The 12,170-nt window shown below is 43.4% G+C and overlaps 2 protein-coding genes across 2 annotated transcripts in view; both read right to left on the reverse strand.

Annotated features, from left to right (window-relative positions):
* The window catches only part of LOC106572544 (C4b-binding protein alpha chain), a 42,434-nt gene extending 35,879 nt beyond the window's left edge, over nt 1-6,555 (reverse strand). Inside the window, 7 exon segments of the mRNA XM_014146797.2 lie at nt 4,239-4,358; nt 4,361-4,411; nt 5,051-5,233; nt 5,336-5,409; nt 5,709-5,808; nt 6,028-6,216; nt 6,390-6,555. Of these exon segments, the coding sequence (XP_014002272.2) occupies nt 4,239-4,358; nt 4,361-4,411; nt 5,051-5,233; nt 5,336-5,409; nt 5,709-5,808; nt 6,028-6,216; nt 6,390-6,465 (793 nt within the window). The 5' untranslated portion in view covers nt 6,466-6,555.
* The window catches only part of LOC123727338 (membrane cofactor protein), a 30,814-nt gene that overhangs the window by 6,391 nt on the left and 12,253 nt on the right, over nt 1-12,170 (reverse strand). The window lies entirely within an intron of this gene.

The following is a 12,170-nucleotide window of genomic DNA, read 5'->3' on the forward strand; positions in this document are numbered from 1 at the left end:
CCCAATAAAGGAGTGGTTCTGCAGGTGGTGTCGACAGACCACTTCTCAGTTCCTATGCTTCCTGGCTGATGTTTTGGTCACTTTTGAATGCTGGCGGTGCTTTCACTCTAGTGGTAGCATGAGACGGAGTCTACAACCCACACAAGTGGCTCAGGTAGTGCTGCTCATCCCGGATGGCACATCAATGCGAGCTGTGGCAAGAAGGTTTGCTGTGTCTTTCAGCGTAGTGTCCAGAGCATGGAGGCGCTACCAGGAGACAGGCCAGTACATCAGGAGACGTGGAGGAGGCCGTAGGAGGGCAACAACCCAGCAGCAGGACCGCTACCTCCGCCTTAGTGCAAGGAGGAGCACTGCCAGAGCCCTGCAAAATGACCTCCAGTAGGCCACAAATGTGCATGTGTCTGCTCAAACGGTCAGAAACAGACTCCATGAGGGTGGTATGAGGGCCCGACGTCCACAGGTGGGGGTTGTGCTTACAGCCCAACACCGTGCAGGACGTTTGGCATTTGCCAGAGAACACCAAGATTGGCAAATTCACCACTGGCGCCCTGTGCTCTTCACAGATGAAGCAGGTGACAGAGCACGTGACAGAGTCTGGAGACGCCGTGGAGAACGTTCTGCTGCCTGCAACATCCTCCAGCATGACCGGTTTGGCGGTGGGTCAGTCATGGTGTGGGGTGGCATTTCGTTGGGGGGCCGCACAGCCCTCCATGTGCTCGCCAGAGGTAGCCTGACTGCCATTAGGTACCGAGATGAGATCCTCAGACCCCTTGTGAGACCATATGCTGGTGCGGTTGGCCCTGGGTTTCTCCTAATGCAAGACAATGCTAGACCTCATGTGGCTGGAGTGTGTCAGCAGTTCCTGCAAGAGGAAAGCATTGATGCTATGGACTGGCCCGCCCGTTCCCCAGACCTGAATCCAATTGAGCACATCTGGGACATCATGTCTCGCTCCATCCACCAACGCCACGTTGCACCACAGACTGTCCAGGAGTTGGCGGATGCTTTAGTCCAGGTCTGGGAGGAGATCCCTCAGGAGACCATCCGCCACCTCATCAGGAGCAAAATACATTTATGCACGATGGTGCATGCGTGCAGCCGGATTAGATTCTGTGTTAGGTCAGTTAGGATCACCACTTTATTTTAAGAATGTGAAGTGTCAGAATAATAGTAAAGAGAATGATGCATTTCAGATATTATTTATTTCATCACATTCCCAGTGGGTCAGAAGTTTATATACACTCAATTAGTATTTGGTAGCATTGCCTTTACATTGTTTAACTTGGGTCAAACGAGTCAGGTAGCCTTCCACAAGCTTCCCACAATAAATTGGGTGAATTTTGGCTCATTCCTCCTGACAGAACTGGTGTAACCAAGTCAGGTTTGTAGGCCTCCTTGCTCGCACACGCCTTTTCAGTTCTGCCCACAAATTTTCTATGGGATTGAGGTCAGGGCTTTGTGATGGTCATTCCAATACCTTGACTGTTGTCCTTACGCCATTTTGCCACAACTTCGGAAGTATGCTTGGGGTTATTGTCCATTTGAAAAACCCATTTGCGACCAAGCTTTAACTTCCTGACTGATGTCTTGAGATGTTGCTTCAATATATCCACATACTTTTCCTCCTCATGATGCCATCTATTTTGTGAAGTTCACCAGTCCCTCCTGCAGCAAGCACCCCCACACCATGATGCTGCCACCCCGTGCTTCACGGTTGGGATGGTGTTCTTCAGCTTGTAAGCCTCCCCCTTTTTCCTCCAAACATAACGATGGTCATTATAGCCAAACAGTTCCATTTTTGTTTCATCAGACCAGAGTACATTTCTCCAAAAAGTACAATCTTTGTCCCCATGTGCAGTTGCGAACCGTAATCTGGCTTTTTTTTCATGGCGGTTTTGGAGCAGTGGCTTCTTCCTTTCAGGTTATGTCAGTATAGGACTCGTTTTACTGTGGATATAGATACTTTTGTACCCGTTTCCTCCGGCATCTTCACAAGGACCTTTGCTGTTGTTCTGGGATTGATTTGCACTTTTTGCACCAAAGTACATTCATCTATAGGAGACAGAAGGCGTCTCCTTCCTGAGCGGTATGACGGCTGTGTGGTCCCATGGTGTTTATACTTGCGTACTATTGTTTGTACAGATGAAGCTTCTAAAGCCATGACACAATTTTCTGGAATTTTCCAAGCTGTTTAAAGGCACAGTCAACTTAGTGCATGTAAAGTTCTGACCCACTGGAATTGTGATACAGTGAATTATAAGTGAAATAATCTGTCTGTAAACAATTGTTGGAAAAATTGTGCCATACACAAAGTAGATGTCCTAACCAAATGGTCAAAACTATAGTTTGTTAACTTGTTATGGATAGGGGGCAGTATTTTCACGGCCGGATAAAAAACACGTACCCGATTTAATCTGGTTATTACTCCTGCCCAGAAATGAGAATATGCATATAATTAGTAGCTTTGGATAGAAAACACTCCAAAGTGTCTTAAACTGTTTGAATGGTGAATATAACAGAACTCAAATGGCAGGCCAAAACCTGAGAAGATTCTGTACAGGAAGTACCCTGTCTGACCATTTCTTGGCCTTATTTGTCGTCTCTATCCAAAACAGAGGATCTCTGCTGTAACGTGACACTTTCTAAGGCTCCCATAGGCTCTCAGAAGGTGCCAGAACGTTGAATGATGACTCTGCAGTCTCTGGCTGAAAAACAGTAGCGCATTTGGATAGTGGTCGATCTGAGAACAATGAGACGGGTGCGCTCGTGCACGTGAAGAGGCCATTTTACATTTTCAGTCTTTGAACGAAAACAACGACTCCCGGTCGGAATATTATCGCTATTTTACGAAAAAAAAAAAAAAAAAAATCGCATAAAAATTGATTTTAAACAGCGTTTGACATCCTTCGAAGTACGGTAATGGAATATTTTGAATTTTTTTGTCACGAAACGCGCCGGCGCGTCACCCTTCGTTACCCTTCCGAACGCACGAACAAAACGCAGCTATTTGGATATAACTATGGATTATTTGGAACCAAACCAACATTTGTTGTTGAAGTAGAAGTCCTGGGAGTGCATTCTGATGAAGAACAGCAAAGGTAATCCAATTTTTCTTATAGTAAATCTGAGTTTGGTGAGTACCAAACTTGGTGGGTGTCAAAATAGCTAGCCTGTGATGGCCGGGCTATCTACTCAGAATATTTCAAAATGTGTTTTCACCGAAAAGCTATTGTAAAATCGGACACCACGATTGCATAAAGGAGTTCTGTATCTATAATTCTTAAAATAATTATGTTTTTTGTGAACGTTTATCGTGAGTAATTTAGTAAATTCACCGGAAGTGTTCGGTGGGATTTCTAGTTCTGAACGTCACATGCTAATGGAAAAAAATGCTTTTTGATATAAATATGAACTTGTCCTAGGAGTGTCATCTGATGAAGATCAAAGGTTAGTGCTGCATTTAGTTGTGGTTTTGGTTTTTGTGACATATGCTAGCTTGAAAAATGGGTGTCTAATTATTTCTGGCTGGGTACTCTCCTGACATAATCTAATGTTTTGCTTTCGCAGTAAAGCCTTTTTGAAATCGGACAGTGTGGTTAGATAAAGCAGTGTCTTGTCTTTAAAATGGTGTAAAATTATCATATGTTTGAAAAAAATTGAAGTTTTCGGATTTTCAAGGAGTTTGTATTTCGCGCCACGCCCTATCATTGGATATTGGAGCGGTGTTCCGCTAGCGGAACGTCTAGATGTAAGATTAACAAGACATTTTTGGAGTGGTTGAAAAACACGTTTTAATGACTCCAACCTAAGTGTATGTAAACTTCCAACTTCAACTGTAATTAGGCCACTACTTATTCTTGTCCGGTCTGTCATAACACTACTGTTGTGATCTCTTAAATGCTTTAATCAGCCAGTGTGGTCCGAGGAGTAGAATGGTGTTGAACCCAATAGCTAGTCCATCACAAATAGTGTAAAAAGGGAAAATAAATACCAGAGGTTGCTATGCACAGGCATGCATATGGAGAAAAATAACAATTAGCATGAACATTAACACATGTACCATCTTTTCTTATCAAAAACACATCAATGTGTTTATATGAGTAGAGGTCAATTCCATTAAAAAAGACAGTTTGCTGACACATTGGTATTCTGGTCATAAACACCAAATGATGCAAAATATCTGAGCTAAAATATTAGGCTAAAGTGTGTTAAATAACAAACACTGAAATTAGTCTTACCTTTGCATGTTGGGTAAGGAGCTGACCAGCCTTCTATTTCACAGGTCAGACTGGCTTGTCCCTCCATCTCATATCCAGCGTTACATCTATACATCACAAAAGACTTGTACGTGTAGGGGGACGGCCATCAATCCGAACGCCATTCTCAACAACAGGAGGAGGACATGAGACCACTGCAGACGTAAACAAAGATGTCATTCGCTGCTGTTTTGAGGTAAACATAACAAAAGTATATTATTTATTTGTTTTAGACTACTTGAAGCAATAAACAATGTTGGTATAATCACCCATTTATGAATAATGCAACTAATCATTATCTATCAAATAATATGGTAGATTCTATTGAAACCCACTTCCTGAGCTCAATGTTGCATCATGGTTTTTAGAATAGGCCTACACATTAAACATGCTTTAGATTGCTTGCTTGGACTGTCTCATGCACATCTGTGATAATGTTTGATTTTATTAAGCTAGATACTGTGATATTTACACATTTATCTTTCAGAGGTCATCTGGAACTTGATCAGGATTGTGTGGTGGAGGGAAATAGATTTTATCAGTGTAAGCAACATGTGTCAAAGTCATTCCATGGGGGGCTGAATGTCTGCGGGTTCTTCCTCCTCCCTTGTACTTGATTGATGAATTAAGGTCAGGAGTTAGTAAGGAACTCCCCCTCATCTTAATTGAAAGGAGAAACCAGTAGACACTAGGCCCTCCATGGAATGAGTTTGACACCCCTGGTGTAAGCAGTTCATTATTGTTTTGTTAACAATCATACTTATAAACGGGAAAAAGGAAAGCTTTCAACATACTTTTACACTCAGGTGGAGCTGGCTGGAATTCTCCATTCTCACGGCAGGTTATGGATTTACTTCCAACCAGAGTGTAATCCTTCTCACAGTCATATTGCACTACACTTCCATAGTCATACGTATCTTCAGGTGGGACAACAGGCCCACCGTTGACAATGTTTGGGGGCTTTCCACACTTCACCACTGCAGATTAGAGCACAACAGCAGTTATGAAGAGTTGAGTCAGGAACAAGCACAGAACTGTTAATGTTATTTTCACTTGACATGCTCCTTCAGATTACCAACCTTCACAAACAGGAACTCTGCCATCCCAGCCTCCATCCATACAGGTCCTTACACCGCTGCCCACAAGCATATAGCTGAAATATAGAAAGATTAGACAATACAAGACAGTTTTTAGAACTTTGCTTTCAGGATAGTAAGAGTTACAACAGGACTGTTCACAGCTCTGATCAAGATAGGTAATGACAGATATTTCAATTTTAGGTGTATTACTTTTTGTTTAGCTTTTAGGGAGGGGAAGTTTGATTACGGCCCATTTGGAAGAAAAAAAAATCACTAAATTAGGCCAATAAATGGACAGCTTTGTGAAAATGTTGACATGTCAATTCTAAAAAAAATGTGTTTAATTACATCTAAGACTCAAGAAAGCACTGACCCAGTGTTACAGGTAGCAACTGCCTTGTCTCCAAACAAGATCCCCTCAGAGAGATTAAACCAGCCGTTCATCACTTCTCCTGGGGAGCCACACGACTTCCCTGAAACAACCATAGAGAAAACCAGTCAGACTTTCAAAATGACAGAGTGAGAATGAGTTGAATGTTAGCACAAAACAGGTCCGAATTCCAGGCTAGTATTTCAATAAGATTTAAGGATGGGCAATGAATATATCAAGTTGAGTGGGTAAGTAAAAACTGGAAATATTTACAAGAATATGGCACAACTTTTCAGAACAAATAAATAGACAATTATATTACTTCCGCATTCCAGTTTCACGTCACTCCACATGCCAGCAGTACAGGTGACTGATGGAGACCCTCCTGTTCTGGCATATCCAATTGCACACTGAAAAGTGACTTTTGCACCATCTACAAATGTCTCTTGAGTGATGAAGGCATCTGACAAAACCATGTTTGGCCCTCCTATGGGTTTGGTGCAGTTTTTAGCTGAAAGAGGAGACAAAACGGAGTTAATGTTAATGACCAAGGTGAACAAATACAGGAGACAACACCTTCAATTCAACCCATAAACTGTAGTAGTTTAAGCTTCAAACTACCATCTGTAGAAAGAGAGAGATGAAAAGAAATAGGATTCTGATTCTATACAGATATGACCCCACCTTGAACAGTGAGAACAATCAAGGCCAGCTGGACCATCCATATCGTCAAGGCCCAACAGACGTTAGAGGGCTGCATGACGTCTTTTCTGTAACAAGCAGCACAGAATTTCCTGGTTTGCTTGTTCTGTAACGTTTTGCCAGATGCCCACCTAAGCAAGTAGTGTGGCCTGCAATTTATCACAATATACTCCTCTTCAGGCGAGCAAAATCTAGAGACTTCCTTAGATTTCTTGCACCAGCTGTTGTTTACAAATATGCACAGACCGTCCCCCCTCGTCTTACCGGAGTGTGCTGTTCTATCCTGCCGGTGCAGCGTATATCCCGCAAGCTGAATATCCATGTCGTCATTCAGCCACGATTCCGTGAAACATAGGAAATTATGTCCCGTTGGTAGGATATTCGTAATCGTACCTCGTCTAATTTATTGTCCAAAGATTACCGTCAATATTTCCTCGCCAACGTGCAACGGCAGCTTTTCTACTTGCCTTCTCCGGGTAGGCTAGGTAATGCTATGGAGAAGAACATGAGGGGTCAGAAGCAAAGCCATTGCTAGGCTATATACAGTACACCGAGTGTACAAAACATTGAGTCGCACCCCCTTTTACCATCAGCATAGATTCTACAACATGTTGAAAGCGTTCCACAGGGATGCTGGTCCATATTGACTCCAATGCTTCCCACAGTTGTGTCAAGTTGGCTGGTTGTCCTTTGGGTGGTGGACCATTACACACATGAAACCCACTGGTCCTAGGCCATCATTGAAAATAAGAATTTGTTCTTAACCGACTTGCCTAGTTAAATAAAAGGTAAAATAAAAAAAACTGTAGAGTGTGAAAACACAGTAGTGTTGCAGTTCTTGACACTCAAATACACCCCATTCAAAAAGGCACATAAATATTTTGTCTTGCCCATTCACCATCTGAATGGCACACATACAGAATCTGTCTCAATGCTTAAAAATCCTTCTTTAACCATTCATCTACACTGAAGTGGATTTAACAGGTGAAATCAATAAGGGATCATAGCTTTCACCTGGATTTACCTGGTCAGTCATGGAAAGATCAGTTTATTAGGTACTCCCATTAGTACCAGGTCAGACCCCCCTTTGACTCCAGAATAGCCTAAATTATTCGGGGCATTATACAAAGTGTCGGAAACATTCCACAGGGATGTTGGTCCATGATGATGCGACGGCATCACGCAGTTTCTGCAGATTGGACGGCGGTACGTTCATGCTGCAAACAGCCTGTTCCATTTCATCCCAAAGATCCTCTAATGGGTTGAGGTGTGGGGACTGCACAGGCCACTCAAGTAAACTGAACAAACTGTCATGTTCCAGGCAATGTTTTTCCACTCCTCAATTGTCCAGTGTTGGTGATCACGTGCCTCCTCTTGTTGTTTTTAGCTGATAGGAGTTGGACCTGGTGTGGTCGCCTGCTGCAATAGCCCATCCGTGACCGATGAGTTGTGTCTGTCTGAAATGCCGTTCTACATACCACTGTTGTACTGTCATTATTAGCTTGTTGCCTGCCTGTTAGCTTGCAAGATTCTTGCCATTCTCCTTCAACCTCCCTCATCAGCAAGCTGTTTTCGCCCACATGACTGCCGCTGACTGGATGTTTTTTTGCACGTAGCACCATTCTTGATAAACCCTAGACACTGTTGTGCGTGAAAAGCCTAGTGTGAGAAGCCCGGCTACCGTTTCTTAGATACTGGATCCGGCACACCTGGCACATACCACGCTCAGTCGCAATGGTCACTCGTTTTACCCATTCTAAATGTTCAATCAAACAGTAACCGAATGCCTCGATGCCTGCTTAATATAGCAAGCCACGTGACTCACTATCTATAGGAGCGATCCTTTTTCGTGACTGGGTGGTACCAAATAAACAAAGTAAGTGATTTGTTTTATACATACATCAACCAAAAAGCTTGATTTTACTGTTTTACACAACATTGATCAAAATCTAAGCACTGTACCATAAGTTTGTTATAGGGGGCTGATGTGATAATCATGGCTGAATGTTTTTAGTATACACACATACATACATCTAAAAAAATAAAGGGAACACTTAAACAACACAATTTAACTCCAAGTCAATCACACTTCTGTGAAATCAAACTGTCCACTTAGGAAGCAACACTGATTGACAATAAATGTCACATGCTGTTGTGCAAATGGAATAGACAACAGGTGGAAATTATAGGCAATTAGTAAGACACCCCCAATAAAGGAGTGGTTCTGCAGGTGGTGTCGACAGACCACTTCTCAGTTCCTATGCTTCCTGGCTGATGTTTTGGTCACTTTTGAATGCTGGCGGTGCTTTCACTCTAGTGGTAGCATGAGACGGAGTCTACAACCCACACAAGTGGCTCAGGTAGTGCTGCTCATCCCGGATGGCACATCAATGCGAGCTGTGGCAAGAAGGTTTGCTGTGTCTTTCAGCGTAGTGTCCAGAGCATGGAGGCGCTACCAGGAGACAGGCCAGTACATCAGGAGACGTGGAGGAGGCCGTAGGAGGGCAACAACCCAGCAGCAGGACCGCTACCTCCGCCTTAGTGCAAGGAGGAGCACTGCCAGAGCCCTGCAAAATGACCTCCAGTAGGCCACAAATGTGCATGTGTCTGCTCAAACGGTCAGAAACAGACTCCATGAGGGTGGTATGAGGGCCCGACGTCCACAGGTGGGGGTTGTGCTTACAGCCCAACACCGTGCAGGACGTTTGGCATTTGCCAGAGAACACCAAGATTGGCAAATTCACCACTGGCGCCCTGTGCTCTTCACAGATGAAGCAGGTGACAGAGCACGTGACAGAGTCTGGAGACGCCGTGGAGAACGTTCTGCTGCCTGCAACATCCTCCAGCATGACCGGTTTGGCGGTGGGTCAGTCATGGTGTGGGGTGGCATTTCGTTGGGGGGCCGCACAGCCCTCCATGTGCTCGCCAGAGGTAGCCTGACTGCCATTAGGTACCGAGATGAGATCCTCAGACCCCTTGTGAGACCATATGCTGGTGCGGTTGGCCCTGGGTTTCTCCTAATGCAAGACAATGCTAGACCTCATGTGGCTGGAGTGTGTCAGCAGTTCCTGCAAGAGGAAAGCATTGATGCTATGGACTGGCCCGCCCGTTCCCCAGACCTGAATCCAATTGAGCACATCTGGGACATCATGTCTCGCTCCATCCACCAACGCCACGTTGCACCACAGACTGTCCAGGAGTTGGCGGATGCTTTAGTCCAGGTCTGGGAGGAGATCCCTCAGGAGACCATCCGCCACCTCATCAGGAGCAAAATACATTTATGCACGATGGTGCATGCGTGCAGCCGGATTAGATTCTGTGTTAGGTCAGTTAGGATCACCACTTTATTTTAAGAATGTGAAGTGTCAGAATAATAGTAAAGAGAATGATGCATTTCAGATATTATTTATTTCATCACATTCCCAGTGGGTCAGAAGTTTATATACACTCAATTAGTATTTGGTAGCATTGCCTTTACATTGTTTAACTTGGGTCAAACGAGTCAGGTAGCCTTCCACAAGCTTCCCACAATAAATTGGGTGAATTTTGGCTCATTCCTCCTGACAGAACTGGTGTAACCAAGTCAGGTTTGTAGGCCTCCTTGCTCGCACACGCCTTTTCAGTTCTGCCCACAAATTTTCTATGGGATTGAGGTCAGGGCTTTGTGATGGTCATTCCAATACCTTGACTGTTGTCCTTACGCCATTTTGCCACAACTTCGGAAGTATGCTTGGGGTTATTGTCCATTTGAAAAACCCATTTGCGACCAAGCTTTAACTTCCTGACTGATGTCTTGAGATGTTGCTTCAATATATCCACATACTTTTCCTCCTCATGATGCCATCTATTTTGTGAAGTTCACCAGTCCCTCCTGCAGCAAGCACCCCCACACCATGATGCTGCCACCCCCGTGCTTCACGGTTGGGATGGTGTTCTTCAGCTTGTAAGCCTCCCCCTTTTTCCTCCAAACATAACGATGGTCATTATAGCCAAACAGTTCCATTTTTGTTTCATCAGACCAGAGTACATTTCTCCAAAAAGTACAATCTTTGTCCCCATGTGCAGTTGCGAACCGTAATCTGGCTTTTTTTCATGGCGGTTTTGGAGCAGTGGCTTCTTCCTTTCAGGTTATGTCAGTATAGGACTCGTTTTACTGTGGATATAGATACTTTTGTACCCGTTTCCTCCGGCATCTTCACAAGGACCTTTGCTGTTGTTCTGGGATTGATTTGCACTTTTTGCACCAAAGTACATTCATCTATAGGAGACAGAAGGCGTCTCCTTCCTGAGCGGTATGACGGCTGTGTGGTCCCATGGTGTTTATACTTGCGTACTATTGTTTGTACAGATGAAGCTTCTAAAGCCATGACACAATTTTCTGGAATTTTCCAAGCTGTTTAAAGGCACAGTCAACTTAGTGCATGTAAAGTTCTGACCCACTGGAATTGTGATACAGTGAATTATAAGTGAAATAATCTGTCTGTAAACAATTGTTGGAAAAATTGTGCCATACACAAAGTAGATGTCCTAACCAAATGGTCAAAACTATAGTTTGTTAACTTGTTATGGATAGGGGGCAGTATTTTCACGGCCGGATAAAAAACACGTACCCGATTTAATCTGGTTATTACTCCTGCCCAGAAATGAGAATATGCATATAATTAGTAGCTTTGGATAGAAAACACTCCAAAGTGTCTTAAACTGTTTGAATGGTGAATATAACAGAACTCAAATGGCAGGCCAAAACCTGAGAAGATTCTGTACAGGAAGTACCCTGTCTGACCATTTCTTGGCCTTATTTGTCGTCTCTATCCAAAACAGAGGATCTCTGCTGTAACGTGACACTTTCTAAGGCTCCCATAGGCTCTCAGAAGGTGCCAGAACGTTGAATGATGACTCTGCAGTCTCTGGCTGAAAAACAGTAGCGCATTTGGATAGTGGTCGATCTGAGAACAATGAGACGGGTGCGCTCGTGCACGTGAAGAGGCCATTTTACATTTTCAGTCTTTGAACGAAAACAACGACTCCCGGTCGGAATATTATCGCTATTTTACGAAAAAAAAAAAAAAAAAAAAACATCGCATAAAAATTGATTTTAAACAGCGTTTGACATCCTTCGAAGTACGGTAATGGAATATTTTGAATTTTTTTGTCACGAAACGCGCCGGCGCGTCACCCTTCGTTACCCTTCCGAACGCATCGAACAAAACGCAGCTATTTGGATATAACTATGGATTATTTGGAACCAAACCAACATTTGTTGTTGAAGTAGAAGTCCTGGGAGTGCATTCTGATGAAGAACAGCAAAGGTAATCCAATTTTTCTTATAGTAAATCTGAGTTTGGTGAGTACCAAACTTGGTGGGTGTCAAAATAGCTAGCCTGTGATGGCCGGGCTATCTACTCAGAATATTTCAAAATGTGTTTTCACCGAAAAGCTATTGTAAAATCGGACACCACGATTGCATAAAGGAGTTCTGTATCTATAATTCTTAAAATAATTATGTTTTTTGTGAACGTTTATCGTGAGTAATTTAGTAAATTCACCGGAAGTGTTCGGTGGGATTTCTAGTTCTGAACGTCACATGCTAATGGAAAAAAATGCTTTTTGATATAAATATGAACTTGTCCTAGGAGTGTCATCTGATGAAGATCAAAGGTTAGTGCTGCATTTAGTTGTGGTTTTGGTTTTTGTGACATATGCTAGCTTGAAAAATGGGTGTCTAATTATTTCTGGCTGGGTACTCTCCTGACATAATCTAAT

Source organism: Salmo salar, chromosome ssa15 (assembly GCF_905237065.1).
Source record: "Salmo salar chromosome ssa15, Ssal_v3.1, whole genome shotgun sequence".
Lineage (NCBI taxonomy): Eukaryota > Metazoa > Chordata > Actinopteri > Salmoniformes > Salmonidae > Salmo > Salmo salar.